This window comes from Phycodurus eques, chromosome 14, assembly GCF_024500275.1.
Source record: "Phycodurus eques isolate BA_2022a chromosome 14, UOR_Pequ_1.1, whole genome shotgun sequence".
Lineage (NCBI taxonomy): Eukaryota > Metazoa > Chordata > Actinopteri > Syngnathiformes > Syngnathidae > Phycodurus > Phycodurus eques.
In genome coordinates, this window is record NC_084538.1 from 20,814,921 (window position 1) to 20,837,279 (window position 22,359).

The 22,359-nt window shown below is 42.1% G+C and overlaps 1 protein-coding gene across 1 annotated transcript in view; it reads left to right on the top strand.

Annotated features, from left to right (window-relative positions):
• The window catches only part of kiaa1109 (KIAA1109 ortholog), a 142,092-nt gene that overhangs the window by 11,156 nt on the left and 108,577 nt on the right, over nucleotides 1-22,359 (top strand). Inside the window, 18 exon segments of the mRNA XM_061695387.1 lie at nucleotides 775-949; nucleotides 3,923-3,950; nucleotides 3,952-4,005; nucleotides 4,152-4,345; nucleotides 4,592-4,671; nucleotides 4,924-5,074; nucleotides 5,236-5,392; nucleotides 5,975-6,053; nucleotides 8,468-8,559; nucleotides 8,723-8,840; nucleotides 8,943-9,098; nucleotides 10,808-10,905; nucleotides 11,111-11,295; nucleotides 12,024-12,130; nucleotides 12,214-12,437; nucleotides 12,600-12,815; nucleotides 13,065-13,202; nucleotides 21,000-21,176. Of these exon segments, the coding sequence (XP_061551371.1) occupies nucleotides 775-949; nucleotides 3,923-3,950; nucleotides 3,952-4,005; nucleotides 4,152-4,345; nucleotides 4,592-4,671; nucleotides 4,924-5,074; nucleotides 5,236-5,392; nucleotides 5,975-6,053; nucleotides 8,468-8,559; nucleotides 8,723-8,840; nucleotides 8,943-9,098; nucleotides 10,808-10,905; nucleotides 11,111-11,295; nucleotides 12,024-12,130; nucleotides 12,214-12,437; nucleotides 12,600-12,815; nucleotides 13,065-13,202; nucleotides 21,000-21,176 (2,429 nt within the window).

The following is a 22,359-nucleotide window of genomic DNA, read 5'->3' on the forward strand; positions in this document are numbered from 1 at the left end:
GCTGGTGGTCACTGGTGCTCGGGAGAGGACTTTAATTCAAGGATTGCTTGCGGTGTGTTCACGTACTTTTAATACGATACTGCTCGCAAGCAGGCAACAGAACGTTATGTAGCCTAGCAAGCTAGTGCTAACACTAACGGTTGTACGTGAACATGCCGGCGTTCTGTCGAATCAGGCTCTAGAATTTCGGTGAGTGTGAAGTAATTTAATTACATTCGAGTAATTTAATTCCAGTAAGTTATCGGCTATTATTTCTCTCATGTTGTAATGTTGGTTTGACCTGACTGATTAGAATACATGACCTGAATAGAGAATACTTCAAGATACTCAATATACAGTACACAAGGATATACAGTAAATTAACAAGTCATTTAAATAGACATTGCTCCATCTTGTGATCGAATCGGTGATCGTTTTTTGGAAGGTGGTGATCGGCCCCAAAAATCCTGATCGTGTAAAGCCTACTAATTAAGAGAAGTGGGGTATACTATGAAAGATCAACAGTCTATTAAAGAACTTACACATTGAGACAGACAACCATTGACATTCACATTAAAACCTACAATACGGTAAATTATTCAGTGAACCTCGAACATACAATACAAGTATTTGAACTGTGGAAGGAAGATGGACGACCGAGATAGACTGCATGCAAGCACGAGGAGAACATGCAAACTCCACAAGGAAAGACCTAAGTTTAGATTTTTGTCCAAACTGAGATTCAAAACCATTTCTGATTTTATGTATTGATGTTTAGCTCTGTTGTGTCATCAGACCCCAAGGCGGAGACCAGGCTTTACGTGACAGTTAATGGTTTCGAGTTTCATGTCTACAATCGGACAGACCTCTATGCTTGTCTACAAGAGACTTTCGGCCTGGAGCCAACACTTAGGACACCCAAGAAAGATGACGACCGTGGAGGGGAGGGAAGAAGCAAGACGCTTGAACGGTAAGATGTGCTATTATAGCCCTGCATGTTTTATTTTTGGTAGATTTTTATTTTAAATAGAATAAAATAGCATTTATTGCTACTTGTCCAAGTTAAAATAGGTACACTGCAATTCTTGTGCGTGTCAAACAAGCAAACAATGCAATTTGAGACATAAAGTGCAACGTGCATAAGAAAAAGAAACATGTTATAAATAATGAATATAAAAGGAATAATAAAATAAATACAATAATGTAAAAAAAAACACATACACAATGAACTGGAGTTGACCTGAAGCGGTAGCGGTCTGTTGCACAAAAATTGTCCAATGAGTGCCGTTAAATGTTCAATGTCTGAATGAGGGTGTGAGTTTTCCCTCTCTAATTTCCTGTGGATAAAGGTAGATTTTTTTTAATGTCTGTCTGCTGCCTTTTACGTCGATGATAAAACATGTGTTTAGCACGTAATAGCATGAAAAGAATTCTGGATACTGTTCCATCGCATAACATAATCAGTATTCTATAATCAATGCACAATCATTGTATGAGCAGCAAGTCAGCAACAGTTCCATTCATTGGCACCTTTTGTATTGTCAATAAAATGCAACCCTATGGGGGGCAGAAGCCAGTGCACACTGTAGGCTGGTCCCAAGCCCGGATAAACGCAGAGGGTTGCGTCAGGAAGGGCCTCCGGCTTAAAACTTTGCCAAACAAATATGAGCGTTCATCCAAAGAATTCCACACCGGATCGGTCGTGAACCGGGTTAACAACGTCCGCCACCGGCGCCGTCAACCTGCAGGGTTTCCTGTGGAAATTCAGCTACTGTGAGTCGAATTCGAAGAAGAAGAAGAGGTGGAAAGCGGGTTTTTTGGCAGAAAGAGAAGAGGAAAGCACAGAGCCTAGAACTGAATGTGGGGACTTTGAATGTTGGGACTATGACAGGAAAATCTCGGGAGTTGGTTGACATGATGTTTAGGAGAAAAGGAAAGTTGATATATTGTGTGTCCAGGTGGAAAGACAGTAAGGCTAGAAGTTTAGGGGCAGGGTTTAAATTATTTTACCATGGGGTAGATGGGAAGAGAAATTGAGTCAGGGTTATTTTAAAAGAAGAGTTGGCTAAGAATGTCTTGGAGGTGAAAAGAGTATAACATCGAGTGATGGGGCTGAAACTTGAAATTGAGGGTGTCATTAGTGGCTATGCCCCACAAGTAGGATGTGACCTAGAGGTGAAAGAGAAATCCTGGAAGGAGCTAGATGAAGTAGTTCTGAGCATCCCAGACACAGAGAGAGTCATGATTGGTGCAGATTTTAATGGACATGTTGGTGAAGGAAACAGGGGTGATGAAGAAGTGATGGGTAAGTACGGCATCCAGGAAAGGAACTTGGAGGGACAGCTGGTGGTAGACTTTGCAAAAAAGATGCAAATGGCTGTAGTGAACACTTTTTTCCAGAAGAGGCAGGAACGGAGGTAGAAGCACGCAGGTGGATTACATCTTGTGCAGACGATGCAATCTGAAGGAGGTTACCGACTGTAAGGTTGTGATAGGGGAGAGTGTGGCTAGACAGCATAGGATGGTGGTGTGTAAAATGACTCTGGTGGTGGGGAGGAAGATTAGGAAGACAAAGGCAGAGCAGAGAACCATGTGGTAGGAAGCTGAGACAGGACTAGTTTTGTGCAGCTTTTCGGGAAGAGGTGAGACAGGCTCTCGGTGAACAGGAGGAGCTTCCATGGAAGCATCTCGGAGACGTGCCTTTGGAGTTTTTGACCAGCTTGTTCAATAGAATTCTAGCGCGTGAGAAGATGCCACTGGATTGTAGAGCAGTCCAGACGCGTTCTCTGGAGTGACGAATCCCGCTTCTCCATCTTGCAATCTGATGGATGAGTCTGGGTTTGGCGGTTGCCAGGAGAAAGGTACTTGTCTGACTGCATTGTGCCAAGTGTAAAGTTTGGTGGATCGGGGATTATGGTGTGGGGTTGTTTTTCAGGAGCTGGGCTTGGCCGCGTAGTTCCAGTGAAAAGTAACTGAATGCTTCTGCAGATCAAGATATTTTGGACAATTCCATGTTCCCAACAGTTTGGAACTGGCCCCTTCCTCTTCCTACATGACTGTGCCCCAGTGCCCAAAGCAAGGTCCATAAAGACATGGCTGACAGAGTCTGTGGTGGACGAACTTGACTGGCCTGCACAGAGTTCTGACCTCAACCCGATAGGAACACCTTTGGCATGAATTAGAGCAGCAACTGAGAGCCAGGCCTTCTTGTCCAACATCTGTGTGTGACCTCACAAATGCATTTCTGGAAGAATTGTCAAAAATTCCCATAAACACATTCCTAAACCTTGTGGACAGCGTTCACGGAAGAGTTGAAGCTGTTGTAACTGCAAAGGGTGGACCGGCGTCATATGGAACCCGATGGATTAGAAATGGGATGTCACTTAAGTTCATACAATATGTGAGTCAAGGCAGGTGAGCAATTACTTTTTGGCAATATAGTGTATGTGAGACAAGGCAGGTGAGCAAATACTGTGGATAGTATAGCGTCTCGCCAGAGAGGTTATATTTATTAAACCAAACCCTGGTTTTGTACCACTACACTATCAATGGCTTGTGCTGTCTTCATCCATGACCAAAATTTCCTGAAAATACTTGAGAAATTACCTTTTACCGCTGTCGAGTTCTTTTTAAACTGTTAGAGCAATGAGCAAAAAACATACCAAACCCAAATTATACCTCACTGCTGCTTTAATTAGTTAATTAGATTAATAATTAATTAATTATGATCTTTTGAAAGAATTGGTTGGCTTTAGGAGTGTCATTAATTCTTCAAACCTATGAGATCGAAAGTCCCTTTTGTCTTGCTGTGAAGCACTGTTTCGAGTGAGGAAAGCAAGAACATAATTTTCAGATATTAGGAAAATTGCAGTCTTCCCAGTAATGTAGGCACTGGGAAGACTGGCAAGAGTCTGGACTGATTGTCTTTATGGCTTTTTGGCAGTGTGAACATTCAAGCAGAGAATCCAGATACCCACGTCGTCATGGCGCTCCCTCATTCCTGTTGTCAAAGTTAACATCAGTACGGTGAGTTCCTTACAAATTAGCACCATTGGGAAAACCACTTTCATACAGTTATGGACGGATATTACAAAGTAATTTTCGTGTGTTAAAAAAGTGTGGTTCGCAAGACCCTTAATGTGTGTTTCTATATTTGCTTCCTCCTTTTGAAGGGTCGACTGGCGTTTGGGAATCATCACCTCCCACAGACTCTGTGCTTGAACTTTGAGGATGCCTTCCTGACCTATGCCACCAAGCCTCCATCTAGCCACCTGGACCAGTACATGCACATTGTAAAAGGCTCACTGGAGAACGTGCGAGTCATGCTGGTCCCTAGCCCACGTTATGTTGGCATGCAGACTGATGAGTAAGGGCATGTTACCCAGAGAAAGTGTTATTTTAGTTATTAGAATTGCAGAATTTTTTAAGCTTAATGTGTCCAATAAGGTGAGATAAAGTCATTGCCCTTAAACACTCTTGAAGTGTTTTTGTGCCAACATTTAGCTACTCTTACTCTGTATTTGGTAAACTTACTCAAACCATTGTGGAAATGGAAACAATTCGGAAAAACTTGTCACAAACATTTAGGAATGTCTTTGGAATTTATTTGTAGACCCCCTAGACTGATGGGCGAAGGTTTTGTGGTCATGCAGTCCAATGATGTAGACATCTACTACTACCAAGATGAGCCTGGTATGAAATGCACATACACACACAATACTGAATATTGTCAACATTAACTTGAGAGAGGGATGATAACTAGCAAACTAAGCAGAAAGGAAAGCTACACAGTAGAAGCCACCAATGGGAAAGCTTCTTTTCATTATCAACATTGTTTGCTACATTTTTCTTCATGGTAGCTGAATACTGTAGAATAGTTTATAGGCTGTTAAAATACATTCTTTCAGGGTGCTAATAAACCACTTTTTGTGTCCGTATCTGCAGGTGTGGTACCAGTGGAACAAGGGAGTGGGGAGGAAGCTAAGACACCCAGTGAGGATGATAAGCTACAGGACCTTCCTCCATGCTGGGGTCTTGACATAGTCTGTGGAAAAGGAACTGACTTCAACTACGGCCCCTGGGCAGATCGCCAGAGGTGCACGAACAAGAGAATGCATGAAAACACAGACTTTAGAAAAATAGAATATGATGTTGTGAAGTCATACTTAGCATTTAGCTTTCTTATAACTTTTGAAAAAAGGTGTGTGCTTGACATCTTCAGGTTTGTATGTACACACATTCAAACTTACTTTACAGGGATTGCCTATGGAAATTCTTCTTGCCGGCGGACTATCAGGACATGAAGGTGACTGAAATGGCCCTGCCAGGACAACCCAGGCAGATCCAGGCCTTCGAGCTCCGTATGAACATCATTGCTGATGCCACAATTGACCTGCTTTTTACCAAAAACAGGGTATACTACTTTCTTGAGTTCTTTCTTTGTACTTGCTTTTTTCCCTGATCTTCCTCCATCATGCCAAGCTTTTATTCTGGTTCATAAAAAAATATTAGCATGGATCACTGCACCGTGTTGTGTTCCTTACCGACAGTAGGTTGTGAATTTTGATGATCTTGTGAAATAATTGACGACTCACATGCTGTTTTATTGTTATGATGACATAGTATTTCTGTGGCTGACACAGCTTCCTCCATTGACCAAACAGCCACTGTGGGAATAGAGTACTGATAGGTTTTACGGTTTTGAATCATACCCGTCAACCTAAAGTATAAAGATTGGTGGAAACGTGGCTTTTACGTGCCACTGTGCTATCCAGCCATCCATTTTCCATACCGCTCATCCTCACTAGGGTCGCAGCCGTGCTGGTACCTGACTCTGGGCGAGAGGCGGGGTACCCCCTAAACTGGTCTCCAGCCAATCGCAGGGCAACTGTGCTATAATTTTTTATATTAATGTTGTAGCACTTTATTAAATGTATTATTTGGTTCTCTGTATATGTCTCTCTCTGTTTGATTCTGTCTTCTTTCCTGTTACTAGGAAACCAATGCCATCCATGTGAATGTAGGTGCAGGTTCTTACCTGGAAGTCAACATCCCCATGACCGTCACAGAGACTGGTACGACGTTTTTACCAAAATGCCTCAACCATGACTGGGCTCGTGTATATAAGATATACTATAGCCCATGATATCAAGTCTGTACAACACTGGGCAGGTCATATTTTATCCTATTATTATCTCATATTATCAGACAATAAATATAATTTTAACATTATTAACTGTGATACTAGAGAGATGTTTTTTTTGTTGTTTTTTTTTTAAATAAGACCATCCAGCCATCAATTTTCTACACCTTTTATCCACACTAGGGTCGCGGGTATGCAGGACCTTTCCCGCTAACTGCGGGCGAGAGGCACTGGTTTCCAGCCAATCGCAGGGCACATATAAACATACAATCATTCACACCTACAGGCAATTTAAAGTCTTCAATTAACCTACCATGCATGTTTTTGGGATGTGGGACAAACCGGAGTACCCAAAGAAAACCCACATAGGCACGGGGAGAACATGCAAATTCCACACAGGCGAGGCCGGATTTGAACTCGGGTCCTCAGAACTGTGAAGCAGATGTGCTAACCAGTTGCCCACCTTCTAAAACTAGATTAAAGTAAACTCAAATAAAACTACGATCACAATTTGAAGATTCATATGAGGGATTTGTATTGTGAAAGTGGAAAGGGAGGATTGCTCATGGCGAGTCAAATTCATGGCAAAGCAAGGCAGATTTATTTGAAAACACAATTCATAGATGTTAATTCACAGCGCGTTACAAAAATGGAAAAAGATGTAAAAAAAAAGAAAATCAATAAAACAATGAATTGTCTGAGTAGAGGCTTGTCATCAACTCAACTCGTCTCACCTTTATTTATAGAGCATTTTAAGAAAATAACCACAGCTGTAGCAAAGTGCTGTCCATGATAGATCAAACATCCATCCATCCATTTTCCAAGCCGCTTCTCCTCACTAGGGTTGCGGGCATGCTGGAGCCTATCCCAGCTATCATCGGGTAGGAGGCGGGGTACACCTGAACTGGTCGCCAGTCAGTTGCAGGGCACATAGAAACAAACAACCATCCGCACTCACATTCACACCTACGGGCAATTTCGAGTTGTCAATTAACCTACCAGGCATGTTTTTGGGATGTGGGAGGAAACCGGAGTGCCCGGAGAAAACGCACGCAGGCATGGGAAGAACACGCAAACTCCACACAGGCGGGGCCGGGGATTGACAGTGGTGCGTGTAAAGCAATTAGCCTCGAAAACGTGGTTACTCCGCTCTCAAAAATGTAAAATAAAACCAAGGTAAAAGTAAAACGTAAACATGTAAGTAGATGAGGGAAAAGCGTAAAAAATTCGTCTCGCGGACGCACACGCCGTTGCGTGTCTGCGATATTGACAAAATGTTATATCCCGATATGTGTTGGTAATTTTATATCCCCCATTACGGTCTTTATCCTGATATAGTATTTTTCCTGAAAAATTACTTGAACTTCATGGCAGTTTCTCGTATCTTTTCTCAATTTATTTATAAAACATTTTATATAGAAAACACAATAAAATTAATGAATGCAAATACATCCATCCATTCTCAATACTGCTCATCCTGTTCAGGGCCACGGGGTGCTGGAGCCTATCCCAGCTGGCTTCAAGCGAAAGGCGGACTACACAACTGGTCGCCAGTCAGTTACGGGGCACATATAGACACGGACAATTATTCGCACTCACATTCAAACATCACTGAGTGGGAACTGAACCCACGCTGCCTGCACCAAAGTCAGACGAATGTACCGCTACACCATCAGTGTCACAATCGAAGTACAATAAATCCCAAATATTCAGTGGAAAAATAAAGTTAAAAATATCCAGTAGTGCAAGCAGTTTTTCAGGAATAAGTACTGTTGTTGTGTCATCTACACAACAACAGTATCATCATAGGTACTGTTGTTGTGTCATCTACAATGTAGTGTAATGTACAATACATTCATGCTCCTCTAGTAGTGGCGTAAAGAAGTATTTGTAGATGACCACTGACCAGCGTAACATAATAGTCACCTCTTTAGCACGTCATCCTTACGTCTCAGGCATGACCAATCAACCCACACTTAATCCAACTGTTCCATTACGTAACACTTGGACTGAGTTTAAATCGATGTCATACTTGACATGATAGAAAAGCAACTGTTCTTGTGTTACTGTCTCGGGCACTACATTGCATTATTCTAGAAACAGAGCTAACCCAATTTCTTTTGATCGTATGGTACGCATTTTTATATCACACAACAATATACAGTATCATTGTTACAGCTCTACTTCAGGGACATTAAGCTTTAGAGGTTTCAAGACTTAATTTTTGTAGGTAAATTATGCATTTTAGAAGTGTTTAGTTGCAACTACATGCAAAACTGTAGTTAACTGTTAGCACATCAATCATTTTAAAGAACTGATGGTACTGCTTTTTGCCTCTTCCCTCAGGCTACTCGCCCACCATCAAAGGGCAGCTGCTTCATGTTGACACCACCAGCAGCATGCAGTACAGGACTCTGCTTGAGGCTGAGATGTTAGCTGTAAGTAGCAGCTAATTACACAGGTGCTGCTGCACCTGGAGTTCCAGCAATTTTTGGGGGAAAAATAGTTACTTCAAAGATGTTTATGTCCAGTTTGGTGTTAAACACATGCAATTTAAACATATATGAAAAGATAAAATGTCTTTTTCGTCTGATATTTCAGTTCCATGTGATTGCCAGCTACCCCCGGGTATGGAATATGCCCCAGTCTTGGCAGTGTGAGATTGAGGTGTACAAGGCCACCTACCACTTCATCTATGCCCAGAAAATATTTTTCACTGGTAAGTTAGAAAAACAAAGCAGCATCTTATCAGAAGCAGGGACCCTAAAATTGTGAAAAATGTGAGAGGATTTATGCAACAATTTTTTGGTTGACTTAACAGATTTGATTCAGGACTGGGCGAGTGACAGTGCCCCAGACATCTACTCCTTTGTCCCTTATTCCTGGACGTTCAAGATGCTTTTTCACCAGTTTGAGATGATCTGGGCAGCAAACCAGCACAACTGGATTGACTGTTCCACCAAGCAACAAGAGAATGGTGAGAAAGATTTATATTTGTCATAATTCATACATGAGCCCTCAATTTTGTCACCTGGCTCCTGAGTCGTGACAAAAAACAGGAAAGAACGATTGGTTTACAAAAACTACTCTTTACTAACAAAAATAAGTACAAAACAAAAAACACTGCACTGGAGTGTGCTGAACAGAGCTATCAATATGGCTACTGTTGGATGCGTAAAAATGGTGAGTGCAGTGTAAGTGCAAAACCAAACACAAAAAGTGACATTGAACTAATGGGAAGAGGAAACTGGGAATGATCGAGAGAGCTGAGTTCGTAAGCGTTCTCAGGGTTTGCACTAATGATCTACAGCTAGCCGAGAAGGAAGGAACAAAGATAACCAACATGAAGGAAATCACCCACAAAGACAATAGGCTCAAGTGTGTAAGTAAGTAGGTGCAGCAATGTTTGCATGCCCTCTCACTCTGATATGTCTCCTTGCATGCCTGCATACTTGATTTGATTTTATGTGTGTTGTGTGCCACACAAAGTATATACAGTGGGCACGGAATGTATTCAGACCCCCTTAAACTTTTTTTATATTGCAGCCATTTGCTAAAATCATTTAAGTTCATTTTTTTCCCTCATTAATGTGAACACAGCACCCCATATTAACAGAAAAAAAGTATAATTGTTGAAATTTTTGCAGATTTATTAAAAAGGAACACACCAGCAAAGCATTCTTGGATTTGTGGTATTAGCGGTGCATGCACTATATACACATTTGATATGGTCTCGCTTGCCAAATATAATTACATCGCGGGTTGGATTTGGCCCGCGGGCCTGAGTTTGACATATATATCTTACAGCATTACCGTTAAAAATAAATGGCTCAGACAGGATTTGATTTTGAAAAACTGTCGCGAAAGTGCATCTGGATCTCGCCTTCGCAAACCATGAAAATGGCAATTATCAAGCGATGACTAGACCGCCTGTGTTTCGAAGCTTATTCCTTTGTTTTACCAGGTAAGGCAATTGAGAACAATTTCTCATTTACAATACTAAACTGGAGGCAATTTAGGGTTCAGTGTATTATATGCCCAAGGACACTTGGACAGTGGACAGTCTGAGCCGGGTTTCAAACCGACCCGCTCCACCAACTGAACCACAGCCGCCCAAAGCTTGAGCTTTTTAATTGCCACTCAGTAGAGCAAAAGCATACACATGCACCAAAAAAATCTCCATAACTTTATGGCTTAACAACCCAGGCTGAATTTATCTTATCCCCAACATACAGTGATCTCAGAACAGTCGAGATGTATCTCTTCATCATACGTCTTTCAATTTCTGCTTTCCCATTAGTCAGGGCTTTAGGCATCTAAATATATGCCAGAATAATTTTCAGTTTTCAGTTTTTCAGCAAATAGCTGAGAAATGGTTTCAAAAAACAAAATGCGGGTAGATTAATTACTGATTAATAAAACGTGAATAGGTAGAGGACCAGTGTGTTGAACTTCACTGCCTGATAGTGACCATACTATATTGTGCCAGCGTGGCAAAATTCTCTGTTGGGTATTGCAATGTTGTAACTAACTGTATCTTTTCTTTAATATTTGCACTACTGCCATCTATGACATGAATCCTCTTTTGTACTGGAATGAAGGACCATGGCAGTGCTTTTGACTATTCAGTCAAGATACGTTGTACTGTAAGACTGCTCCAATCCTTACAATATCTATTTTTTGCAGTGTATCTGGCAGCATGTGGTGAGACGCTCAATATAGACTTCACTTTGCCTTTCAATGAGTATGTTCCAGCTACCTGCCATACCCGCTTCAGCTTAAAGGTCAGTCCTCTTTTAAGGTATAATTTAAATGTATGTCTGCTAAAATTTTATTTGTGAGCGATTGCAAGGAGTTTTCCTCTTCGCTGGCAGTAAAAATACAGCCTGTAGTATTCATAAAATATTTTTAGATTCAGATGTATTTTATGTCCAAGAGATTGGCGTCAACTGTGTGGATCTAAGTACATGTACATCTTGACCTTTCAAGGCGGAGGATACAGACATGCGACTGTCTCTGCCTGAGTGCCACCCCAGCCGCTACCCCCTCCTCACCCTTGCCAAAGATTACCAGAATGTCAAGCTGCCCCCAGACATGTTCATGCCAGGGGAAACTCAAAGTGCCCCGCCGCCTAAGCCCACCAAGCCCCGATGGAGGAATATCACCCACGCAGAGTGAGTTGTAGGAAAGAAGTGTAAATGGTTGCAAAGAAAAGGGCTAATTACTTGACTCACGCCTATCGCAATGGAAATATATATAAAGGGAACAGAGGGCATTTGAAATACTGCCTTTTGGATTTTATTAAAATTATTATTTTTTTCAATTAAATTACAATCTATTTTAGTACTGTCTTTTTCTTAAAGAAGTGCCCCATGCCCATTAGTTATTTGCATAATACTGCAGTTTTAGATCTGTTGTCGATTTGTTCTTGTGTGACTCACTAACTAGCTGCCAGGGTTGGTACATTGAACCTGCTAATTCTTTTTAGTTCAGGCCTGAGGCATATTTTTTTAAGCAACCAAGTCTGAGAATCCCGATTGTCGATAAATGTCGAAAAAAACCCAGAAAAAAATAATCATGTAAAATAATGTTTTATAAATAAAGCCACTCTTTAGAATTAGATTAAATGCAGCTATGGTTATTCAAATCGGGATATAAATTGCAATGGCAAATGTTCACGTTTTTGCACTATTTCAAGTTTTCAAGTTGAAAGAGCTGCTCAGACTTTTACAGGATTTACAATATCAGAGACCATCTTTCTACTTTCAGATTACTATTATTATGTGATAGCTAAACTGGTCTGCTTTCATTAATTATGTCATCTGACGATTTAACATAGCGTATGTTTCAAATTTTAAACATGGCATTGTGAAGTGTTCTGAATATGTTTCCTCATCATCAGAGCTGGTTGGGTTGACTGCTGGAGTGTACCAAACATCTTGCTCATCATTGATTACACATGGCATCCCATTTATCCCCAAAAAGCGGATGAGCAACTCAAACAGTCATGTAAGCTTTCTGGCATGGTCCCACACATTTCTTATTCTTTTGAAAACCTATGTGATTTATTAATGTATCTTTACTAACTGAAGTGTCTGAAATGGAGGAATCAATGCTGTCAGCTTTACGGCCTCCAGAACACACTTCAGGACACCACACCCACCCATACTACACTTCTTCCTCAGCCGCCCACGGCCGGATACCAATCGACCCCTCAGAGCTTCCCCCTGACAGACTTCATGTGGAGATGGAAATGTCTCCTGATTCTCAAATTATCCTCTATGGGCCTTTACTTCGGGCTTTGATTTCCATCAAGGTATAAATAAATTTATATTGTCTGGGAGTTTGACTTTGTTAAAAATGTTTTGTTGTTGCGTTTTATCAAGATTCTGTGTAAAACAGTGTCATAGAATCTGAAGTAAAACCCATAGTCTTATCAAGTAACCTTCTAAGGTCCAATCTTCTACTGTGTTCTCAGGAAAATTATTTTGGTGAAGATGACATGTACACAGACTTTGAAGAGACAGTGTCAAGTCCAGTTTTGTCCACTTCCTCATCTGGCCTTGGTTGGTCCCCTCTGGGAATGGAAGATAATGGACATAAGGAAACGTCAGACATACATCCCTTGGACCTGCGGCCCTGGGACATAACTGTACTCATCAATCTCTACAAAGTCCATGGTCGACTGCCTATGGTAAGATTGACTGTCATTTATACATGTAATAGTTTAGTAAAGAATAGAGGATAGCGCAACATTTAAAAGAAAATATATGGTATAAGAGCAACAGCGTGTGATAATGGATGGAATTGTCCAGAATGTAAAGCCATCCTTGTATCGTTTTTGTTTTGCTTAACATTTTATTCAGACAGGTCTTTTTTTTGGATCGATCTGTAGTGGAAATCTAAGAATCTTTCTTATGTTTGTCTTCATGGGTTTCGTCAGCACTGTAGCAATGAGGGGCCAGAAGGTCCATCTGGCTTCTTGGAGCGGCTATGTTTCGAAATGAAAAAAGGTTACAAGGAGACTATGCTTCAGCTACTCCTGTCATCTGTTCACATCTTTATCAGCGACAACTACCAGGTAAGAAATCAAAGTACCATTTTTTCACGACCATAGGGCACACCACATTAAAAGGCGCAGTCTCAGTCTTCTTGTCTTGGCGAAGCTCGTTTTCCTGCTTCCTCCACTTGCGAACCATGGATTTGTGGATCTTGAATTCTCTCGCGGCTGCTCGATTCTCATGTTCCTCCGCGTAACTGATAGCTTGCAGTTTAAACTATGCTTCTTAAGTGTGTCTCTTCGGAGGTGACATTGCGTGTCTCTTCGGAGGTGACATTGAAAAAAAACACCCGGACTCACCCCTCATTATTCTCGGGGACTTTAACAAAGCTAAACTCAACCACGAACTCCCTAAATACAAGCAGCACATCGACTGTCCTACCAGGGAAAATAATACTTTAGACCACTGCTACACTACGGTAAAAAACGCATACCGTGCTATACCTCGTGCAGCCCTGGGCTCGTCTGAGCACTGCTTAATTCACTTAATACCGACGAACAGGCAAGAACTTAAATGTGCAAAGCCTACAGTGAAAACAGTCAAAAAGTGGACCAATGAAGCCAAGATGGAACTTCAAAGCTGTTTAGACTGCACAGATTGGAGTGTCTTTGAAAATTCAGCTGGCAGCATTGAATGACTATACGGACACTGTCACATCCTATATCAGTTTCTGTGAAGAGGTTTGTGTACCAACAAAATAATTTCGCACATTCAACAACAACAAGCCGCGGTTCACTGCTAAACTTAAGCAGCTTCGCCACGCATATCAGAGCGGGGACAGGGCCCTGTATAATCGAGCTAGAAACCAGCTGACTAAAGAAATTAACATTGCAAAGAGGAACCATGCAGCAAAGTTGGAAAAACAGTTTAGCGCAAACGACTCTAAATCAGTCTGGCATGCATTCCAATCGCTGACTAATTACAAGCGACGATCCCCCCAAGCTGAGAACAATAGCACACTAGCCAACGACTTGAATACCTTCTACTGCAGATTTGAAAAGGACAGTTTCACACCACACACCCACCCGGCCGCACCCGCGACCACAATCACACCTCTGACTTCTGCGTTAACCATCCATGAACAGGATGTGAGACGCATCTTCAAACAACAGAAGATTAACAAAGCGGCAGGCCCGGACCATGTGTCCCCATCCTGCCTCAAAGTCTGCGCGGACCAGCTCGCTCCAGTCTTCACTCAGATCTTCAATAGATCTCTGGAACTGTGCGAAGTGCCATCCTGTTTCAAGCGCTCCACCATCATTCCAGTCCCCAAGAAACCTGCAATCTCGGGTCTGAATGACTACAGGCCTGTCGCTTTGACGTCTGTGGTCATGAAGTCCTTTGAACGTCTCGTGCTGGACCACCTCAAGAGTGTCACAGGTCCCCTGCTGGACCCCCTGCAGTTTGCCTATCAAGCGAAGAGGTCTGCGGATGATGCAGTCAACATGGGACTGCACTTAATCAGAACACCTCGACAGTGCAGGGACCTACGCGAGGATCCTGTTCGTGGACTTCAGCGCAGCGTTCAACACCATCATCCCTGAACTCCTTCCATCCAAGCTTCTCCAGCTCAGCGTCTCACCTGCCATCTGCCAGTGGATTTACAGCTTTCTGACGGGCAGGACACAGCAGGTCAGGCTGGGGGAGGCCACCTCATCCACACGCAGCATCAGCACTGGTGCGCCCCAAGGTTGTGTCCTCTCTCCGCTGCTCTTCTCTCTCTACACGAACGACTGCACCTCAGCGAACCCGACTGTCAAACTCCTGAAGTTTGCAGATGACACCACTATCATCGCCCTCATCAAGGACGGTGACGAGTATGCATATCGACAGGAAGCGGAGCGGCTGGAGCTGTGGTGCGGCCGACACAACCTGGAGCTGAACACGCTCAAGACTGTAGAGATGATCGTGGACTTCAGGAGGCATCCTTCGCCACAGCTGCCCCTCACGTTGTCCAGCTGCCTTGTGTCAACCGTCGAGACCTTCAAGTTCCTGGGAATTACAATCTCTCAGGACCTGAAGTGGGCGACCAACATCAACTCCGTCCTCAAAAAGGCCCAGCAGAGGATGTACTTCCTGCGGCTTCTGAGAAAGCACGGCCTGCCACCGGAGCTGCTGAGACAGTTCTACACAGCGGTCATCGAATCAGTCGTGTGTTCTTCCATCACAGTCTGGTTTGGTGCTGCTACAAAAAAGGACAAACTCTGACTGCAACGGACTAATCAAAACTGCTGAAAGGATTGTCAGTACCCCCCTACCTACCATTGAAGACTTGCACGCTGCCAGAACTAAGACAAGGGTGTGCAAAGTCCTCTCTGACCCTGCGCACCCCGGTCACCAGCTCTTCCAGCTCCTTCCCTCAGGGAGGCGCTACCGATCGATGCAAACTAGAACTAGTAGACATTCCAACAGCTTCTTCCCTCTTGCGATCAACTTCTTAAACAGCTAACCTATAATTCCATTACAACAAGCTGGCAATTTTTTGACTTGAGTTCGTTGTCACATTTCTGTGGGGCCAATTATGTATTACTCGTGCACTCACTGTAGTTGTCTCGCCATGCTGCACTATTTGCATATTCTGGCCACTCATGCCAGAGTAGCATCTGCTCCATTTGCACACTGATTGAGGAGTATCTGTAACTTTTGCACAACCAACATTCTCCCAGGTTACCGCACTACTCGTCACTTTAAACCGCATACACTCCTTGAAGTCTCAGCGCCCTTTGCACAATGGTCATTGCTCCGGACTATTGCAATATTAGTCATTCGAACTGCTCTAAGTGCTAGAGGACTCTGCATCTTTTTGCACAATTGTTTTTTGTCAATGTCTTTATGTCTCCAAAGTGTTCTGTAAATTGACTGTCTGTTGAACTAGAGCGGCTCCAACTACCGGAGACAAATTCCTTGTGTGTTTTGGACATACTTGGCAAATAAAGATGATTCTGATTCTGATTCACACCTACGGGCAAGTTAGGGTCTTCAATTAACCTACCGTGCATGGTTTTGGGATGTGGGACGAAACCGGAGTCCCCGGAGAAAACAACTTAAGTATAATTCTTTGAAAAACCTAACAAAATACAGATAATGCTTAATGTTTTGATCATATGGGTAGAAGCAAAATCATGTATTATGTTGAAGGGTTTTTCAGAATTTTGAGGTCAACTCCAGTGTTCCCTTGCTGAGATAGGAGAACCATCCAGAAGGTCAAATCTTGCTAAAGCACTCCACCAATCAGGCCTTTATGATCGATTGGCCAGACAGAAACCACTTCTCACGAAAAGGCACATGGCAGCCCGCTTGGAGTTTGCCAAAAGGAAACGTCTCTCAGACCTGCAGAAACAAAATTCTCTGGTCTTATGCAACCAAAATAAAACCTTTTGGCCTGAATTGCAAGCGTCATGTCTGGAGAAGAAGAGGCATCACCTGGCTAACACCATCCCCACCCTGAAGCATGGTGGTGGCAGCATCATGCTGTGGGGATGTTTTTCTGCTGCAGGAACTGGGTGACAAGTCAGAAAGTCCGGATAGAGGGTAAGATGACAGCTGCCAAATATAGAGAAATTGTTCGAGAACTTGCTCCAGAGTGCTCTGGAATTCAGACTCGGGCATCAATTCACCTTCCAACACGACAATGACCCAAAGCTCACAGCCAAGATAAAAAGTGGCTTCAGGAGCAACCTGTGGGATGTTCTTAAGTGGCCCAGCCAGAGCCCGGACTTGAATCCAATCGAACATCTCTGGAAAGACCTAACAATGGGTGTCCACCGAAGCTCTTTATCCAACCTGACTGACCTTGAGAGGATCTGCAGAGAAGAGAAATGCCCCAAAACAGGTGTGCCAAGCTCGTCAAGACTTGAGGCTGTGATTTCTGCCAAAGGTGCTTCAACAAAATATTAAGGTTGTGAATACTTCTGTACCTATTATGTTTAAATGTTTACATTTTCAATAAATTTGCACAGCTGTCTGAAAATATGTTTTTACTTTGTCATTTTGGGATATGTTATATAGATTTAAAAAAAAAAAAGAAAACGATACTCAATTCAGCTTTAGAATAAGTCTGTAACATAGCAAAATGTGGAAAAGGTGAACGGGTGTGAATACTTTCTGGTGGCACTGTATATGCCAGAGTATTGTTATAATGCCTATTTGTATGTGTTTATACAGCGTTTGTGTGCCAATATTCATTATTTTGAGATATACTGTCAGTGTCGCGAGTTCAATTCAGTTTGATGCTAAATTTGTCCTTAGTTCATCAATGGTGTCTTTTATTCATTGTGTTTTAGCTTTGAGCTAGCGAGTTTTGTGAACAAATACAAAGAAATATTTGAACATTTAACAGGTTGAATTTTTTTGTTATGTGAGTTTTGTTTTCCAGTGAACTTCAACTGGAGTTTCAATAAACTAAGCAAGCAGCATTCACTCTTACTCCTTACTACAACCCCAATTCAAATGAAATTTGGACGTTGTGTTAAACAGAAATAAAAACAGAATACAATGATTTGCAAATCATGTTCAACCAATATTTAATTGAACACAGTACAAAGACAATATATTTAATGTTCAAACTGTTAAACTTTATTGTTTTTAGCAAATAATCATTAACTTGGAATTTTATGGCTGCAACATGTTCCAAAAAAGCTGGGACAGGTGGCAAAAAAGACTGAGAAAGTTGAGGAATGCCCGTGGAACATCCCACAGGTGAACAGGCTAATTGGGAACAGGTGGGTTCCATGATTGGGTATAAAAGGAGCTTCCATGAATTGCTCAGTCATTCACAAGCAAAGATGGAGCGAGGTTCACCTCTTTGTGAACAAGTGCGTGAGAAAATAGTCGAACAGTTTAAGGACAATGTTCCTCAACATACAATTGCAATGAATTTAGGGATTTCATCATCTACGGTCCATAATATCATCAAAACGTTCAGAGAATCTGGAGAAATCACTGCATGTAAGCGGCAAGGCCGAAAACCAACATTGAATGCCCATGACCTTCGATCCCTCAGACGGCACTGTATCAAAAAGCGACATCATTGTGTAAACGATATCACCACATGGGCTCAGGAACACTTCAGAAAACCAATATCAGTAAATACAGTTTGGCCCTACATCCGTAAGTGCAACTTGAAACTCTACTATGCAAAGCAAAAGCCATTTATCAACAACACCCAGAAACGCCGCCGGCTTCTCTGGGCCCGAGCTCATCTAAGATGGACTGATGCAAAGTGGAAAAGTGTTCTGTGGTCCGACGAATTCTCATTTCAAATTGTTTTTGTAAATTGTGGGTGTCGTGCCCTCCGGGCCAAAGAGGAAAAGAACCATCCGGGCTGTTATAGACGCAAAGTTCAAAAGCCAGCATCTGTGATGGTATGGGACTGTGTTAGTGCCAATGGCATGGGTAACTTACACAGCTGTGAAGGCACCATAAATGCTGAAAGGTACATACAGGTTTTGGAGAAACATATGCTGCCATCCAAGCCACGTCTTTTTCATGGACGCCGCTGCTTATTTCAGCAAGACAATGCCAACCCACATTCTGCACGTGTTACAACAGCGTGGCTTCGTAGTAAAGAGTGCGGGTACTAGACTGGCCTGCCTGCAGTCCAGACCTGTCTCATTGAAAACGTGTGGCGCATTATGAAGCATAAAATACGACAACGGAGACCCCGGACTGTTGAACAGGTAAAGCTGTACATCAAGCAAGAATGGGAAAGAATTCCATCTACAAAGCTTCAACAATTGGTGTTCTCATTTCCTAAACATTTATTGAATGTTGTTAAAACAAAAGAAAAATACAGTGGTAAACATGACCCTGTCCCAGCTTTTTTGGAACGTGTCGGAGCCATAAAGGTTAATGATTATTTGCTAAAAACAATGAAGTTTATCAGTTTTAACATTAAATATCTTGTCTTTGTTGTGTATTCAATTAAATATAGGTTGAACATGATTTGCAAATCATTGTATTCTGTCTTTATTTATGTTTAACACAACGTCCCATCTTCATTGGAATTGGGGTTGTACTATGCTAGCACCTGAGCAACTTATTGTTGCGATCACGTGGGCTCTGCATGCCGTCCGCGCACTGCTCGATAGAAGTGCTGGAGCAGAGCATGCAGGGTTGGCCCTGGGTCATGACACCTCTCAGCTAATGTGGCTAAACGGTATAAAAATCTCCTTGCCACACTTGTGTATAGTTAGCCACAACATCACATGTTCATGTGGTGACAAGGGAAGCCGAAAAGCTTCAACAAAATCGGCCCAATTAAAACTACTGTAATTTCTCGTGTATAATGCGTACCGCCCCCAAAAAGTCATAAATCGCGCATTATACATAGGTATTGGGGGAAAAGAAAAAAAAGTTTCCATTTTATAAATGTATCCCGCCATCTTGAGGTTATGAAAAAACGGTACACATTCATTTCAATATGCCACCACCACCGAGTGGTTATGAGAAAGGTGTACATTTTCATTCTAATATGCCAGCGCCACCTAGAAGCTATGAAAAAGGTGTAGCCTACACTTTCATTCCAATATGACAGGGGTATGACTGCATAATATGTACAGTTGTGCTCATAAGTTTACATACCCTGGCAGAATTTTTGAAATATTTATTTATTTATTTTTTAAATACGACTGATGACTGAACAACAACAACGATCGTTAATTTCTGTATGGTTATGATTTGTTTGATAATAATGCTTTTCTGAAATGCTTGACAGTTTAATTTGAATCCCATTAAAATAAAACTGTGTTTCGCCTGGCCCTTCATGTTTTCTTTAAAGAATGGTACCCATCTTACAAATTCTCCCCAGGTAATCAAACATATGAGCTCAACTGTTTGTGTGTTATCATTTACTAAATAAAAGTAGGGCTGTGAATTTCAAAATAAGAGCAAGTAAATAAAAATAAAGTATTAAATGTTCAAATAAAATTAACTTCAGAATAATTATTTGAAAAAGCTAACAACATACTTATTACTTAATACCTACTTAAATACCGATAATACTTCATGATTGATCATATGAATAGAAGCAAAATCATGCATTGTAAAAAATAATTTTATATCGGTAGAAGGGTTTTCCAGAATTTTGAGGTCAACTTTGGGGTTGCGTATTATACATGGGTGCGCATTGTACATGAGAAATTACGGTACCATGCCAAGCGGCATCGAGTGTTGTCTTACCCGATGCGCTGCTCCCCGCAGCTGGGAACACCCGTGAGCCTGACTGCTTGGCCCGCAGTGGCTGGATGGCCGATTGTCGCATTTCACGAAATGGAAAAAACTAAACCACTAAAACCGTTCACACACGGTAGAATGAGCGTGCTCACGTTTAACTTTTATCAGAAAGGGCTTTTGACGCAGGCAATTTTTACTTGGGAGCATGGCGAACGATGGCAATATTTGGTTCGCCACATCCTGTTTCAATTAGCCATTGGCGAGGTGGTGAATGAACAATGCTAACCCTGGCATGGAATGGACTGCTTATATAAAACTGGTAAAATATGAGATTTTAGATCCAGTCCAATCCAATACAAATTTTTTTGCTGAGATTGGACCAACAATGTGGACTTTTGAACAATTGCTTTGTCGCCATTTTGTGGCATCTTGGTGCCAAGGAACTATGTTGAAGTGGGTTGAGGAACAAAAGTAGTGCTTTGCCTCCATTTTGTGGCATTTGTTGCAGGTCTTCACTGTTACTAAGGGTTCACTATTAGGAAATCACAGATGAATGTCATTTTAAACATAATGTTCTGTATATGATTAACCTTGTATCGATGAAAATTACTATTTGTCTTTTTTTTTTCTTCCTTGCGTCACAGCGTCCCATAGTGGACGGGGTGTTGAGGGATGGCCACCTTAGCCTGTCGGGCCTGCAGATGAGGGCGCATGCCATGTTCTCTGCACAGGGGCTGCCAGTAGGAAGTGACACCCTTGAATACGCCTGGCTCATCGATATGCAGGCAGGGGGTCTCACTGGCAGAGTGACTGTTCCACAGGTGTGTATGTGTTCTTATATGATGTTCTGGAGATGTTCTGTTCAAGTGTGAGTGTTTTAAAATCCATGTTAAAAATGTTTTTTTTCTCATGCTTATATTGAGCTCAATTAAAGCACTTTAAAATGAGTTTATTTATCTTTTATTTGCACTGTATGTTCTATTATAAATTAACTGTCTCTCTGTACTTTTTTTTTAATTGTGCTTTGTTTTTAAATGCTGTTGTATTTTTAATCATCTTAACCACATTAAGGTACATTGTGTTTGAAGTACGCTATAAAAATAAAGCTGGCTTGTGTTGCCTTGCCTAGAAAATCAAATGGCAATATTGTTAAATACAGTGGTACCTCGAAGTTGGACCATAATCCGTTTTGTGAAGGTGGTGGTTTTGGAATAATTCATATCACATTCCAAACTGTCGCCATCATAAAACCAGGGCTCGAAGTTTACCGATTGACCCCCGTGGGGCAAGTCAGAAATAGTCACGGGCAAGCTAGCAAAACATACAATATTCACAATATCGCAAAATTAGTGCCTCTATCGCCCTGGCCTTGTCTCAGCATAAAATAATGAGCCATTGTGCTTAAAATGTAGTTTTGTGCCATCTATACCAAGCCAAGCCTCTTAGCCAGGCAGCTAGAGCGGTTCTCTTCCTCATTTGAGTGTAAACTAACCCGATTGGACGCGTAACCCATGTGACCATGTGTGTACGCCTAAAGAAATACACTGATTGGCTGACAGGCCTGCATGACCGCCGACTTGAAAGGAGTGCGTTAAGACCTCTTTATACTCCCGCGCTTGCGCGGCCGACAGCGCCCGCGTTGCATCACGTGACCAACGCATTGAACCGCATGGCCCCACTACGTAGCTTGACACGCACACGGCAAAAAATTTGGCTGCGCGTAGAATGCTACGGACATCTTCTCTCGTGATTGGTCCGTTTAGGTCACATGCTGTGATGACGTACTCAGCGTTCCTCTCGGTTCCACATACCACCTATGGCGCCGCCGCCTTGATCGATTTTGCAGCATAATTAAACGCATCATCTGGTCATCTAGGTCCATTTGTTCTCGCAGACACTGTTCCACGGTCGCTATTGTTACGGAAAGGAAAAGGAAAGTAAAAAAAGGAAAAAAAAAAAGGAAAGTAAAAACGGCTCTGGGGTCGTGCCGCCACCGGGAAACCC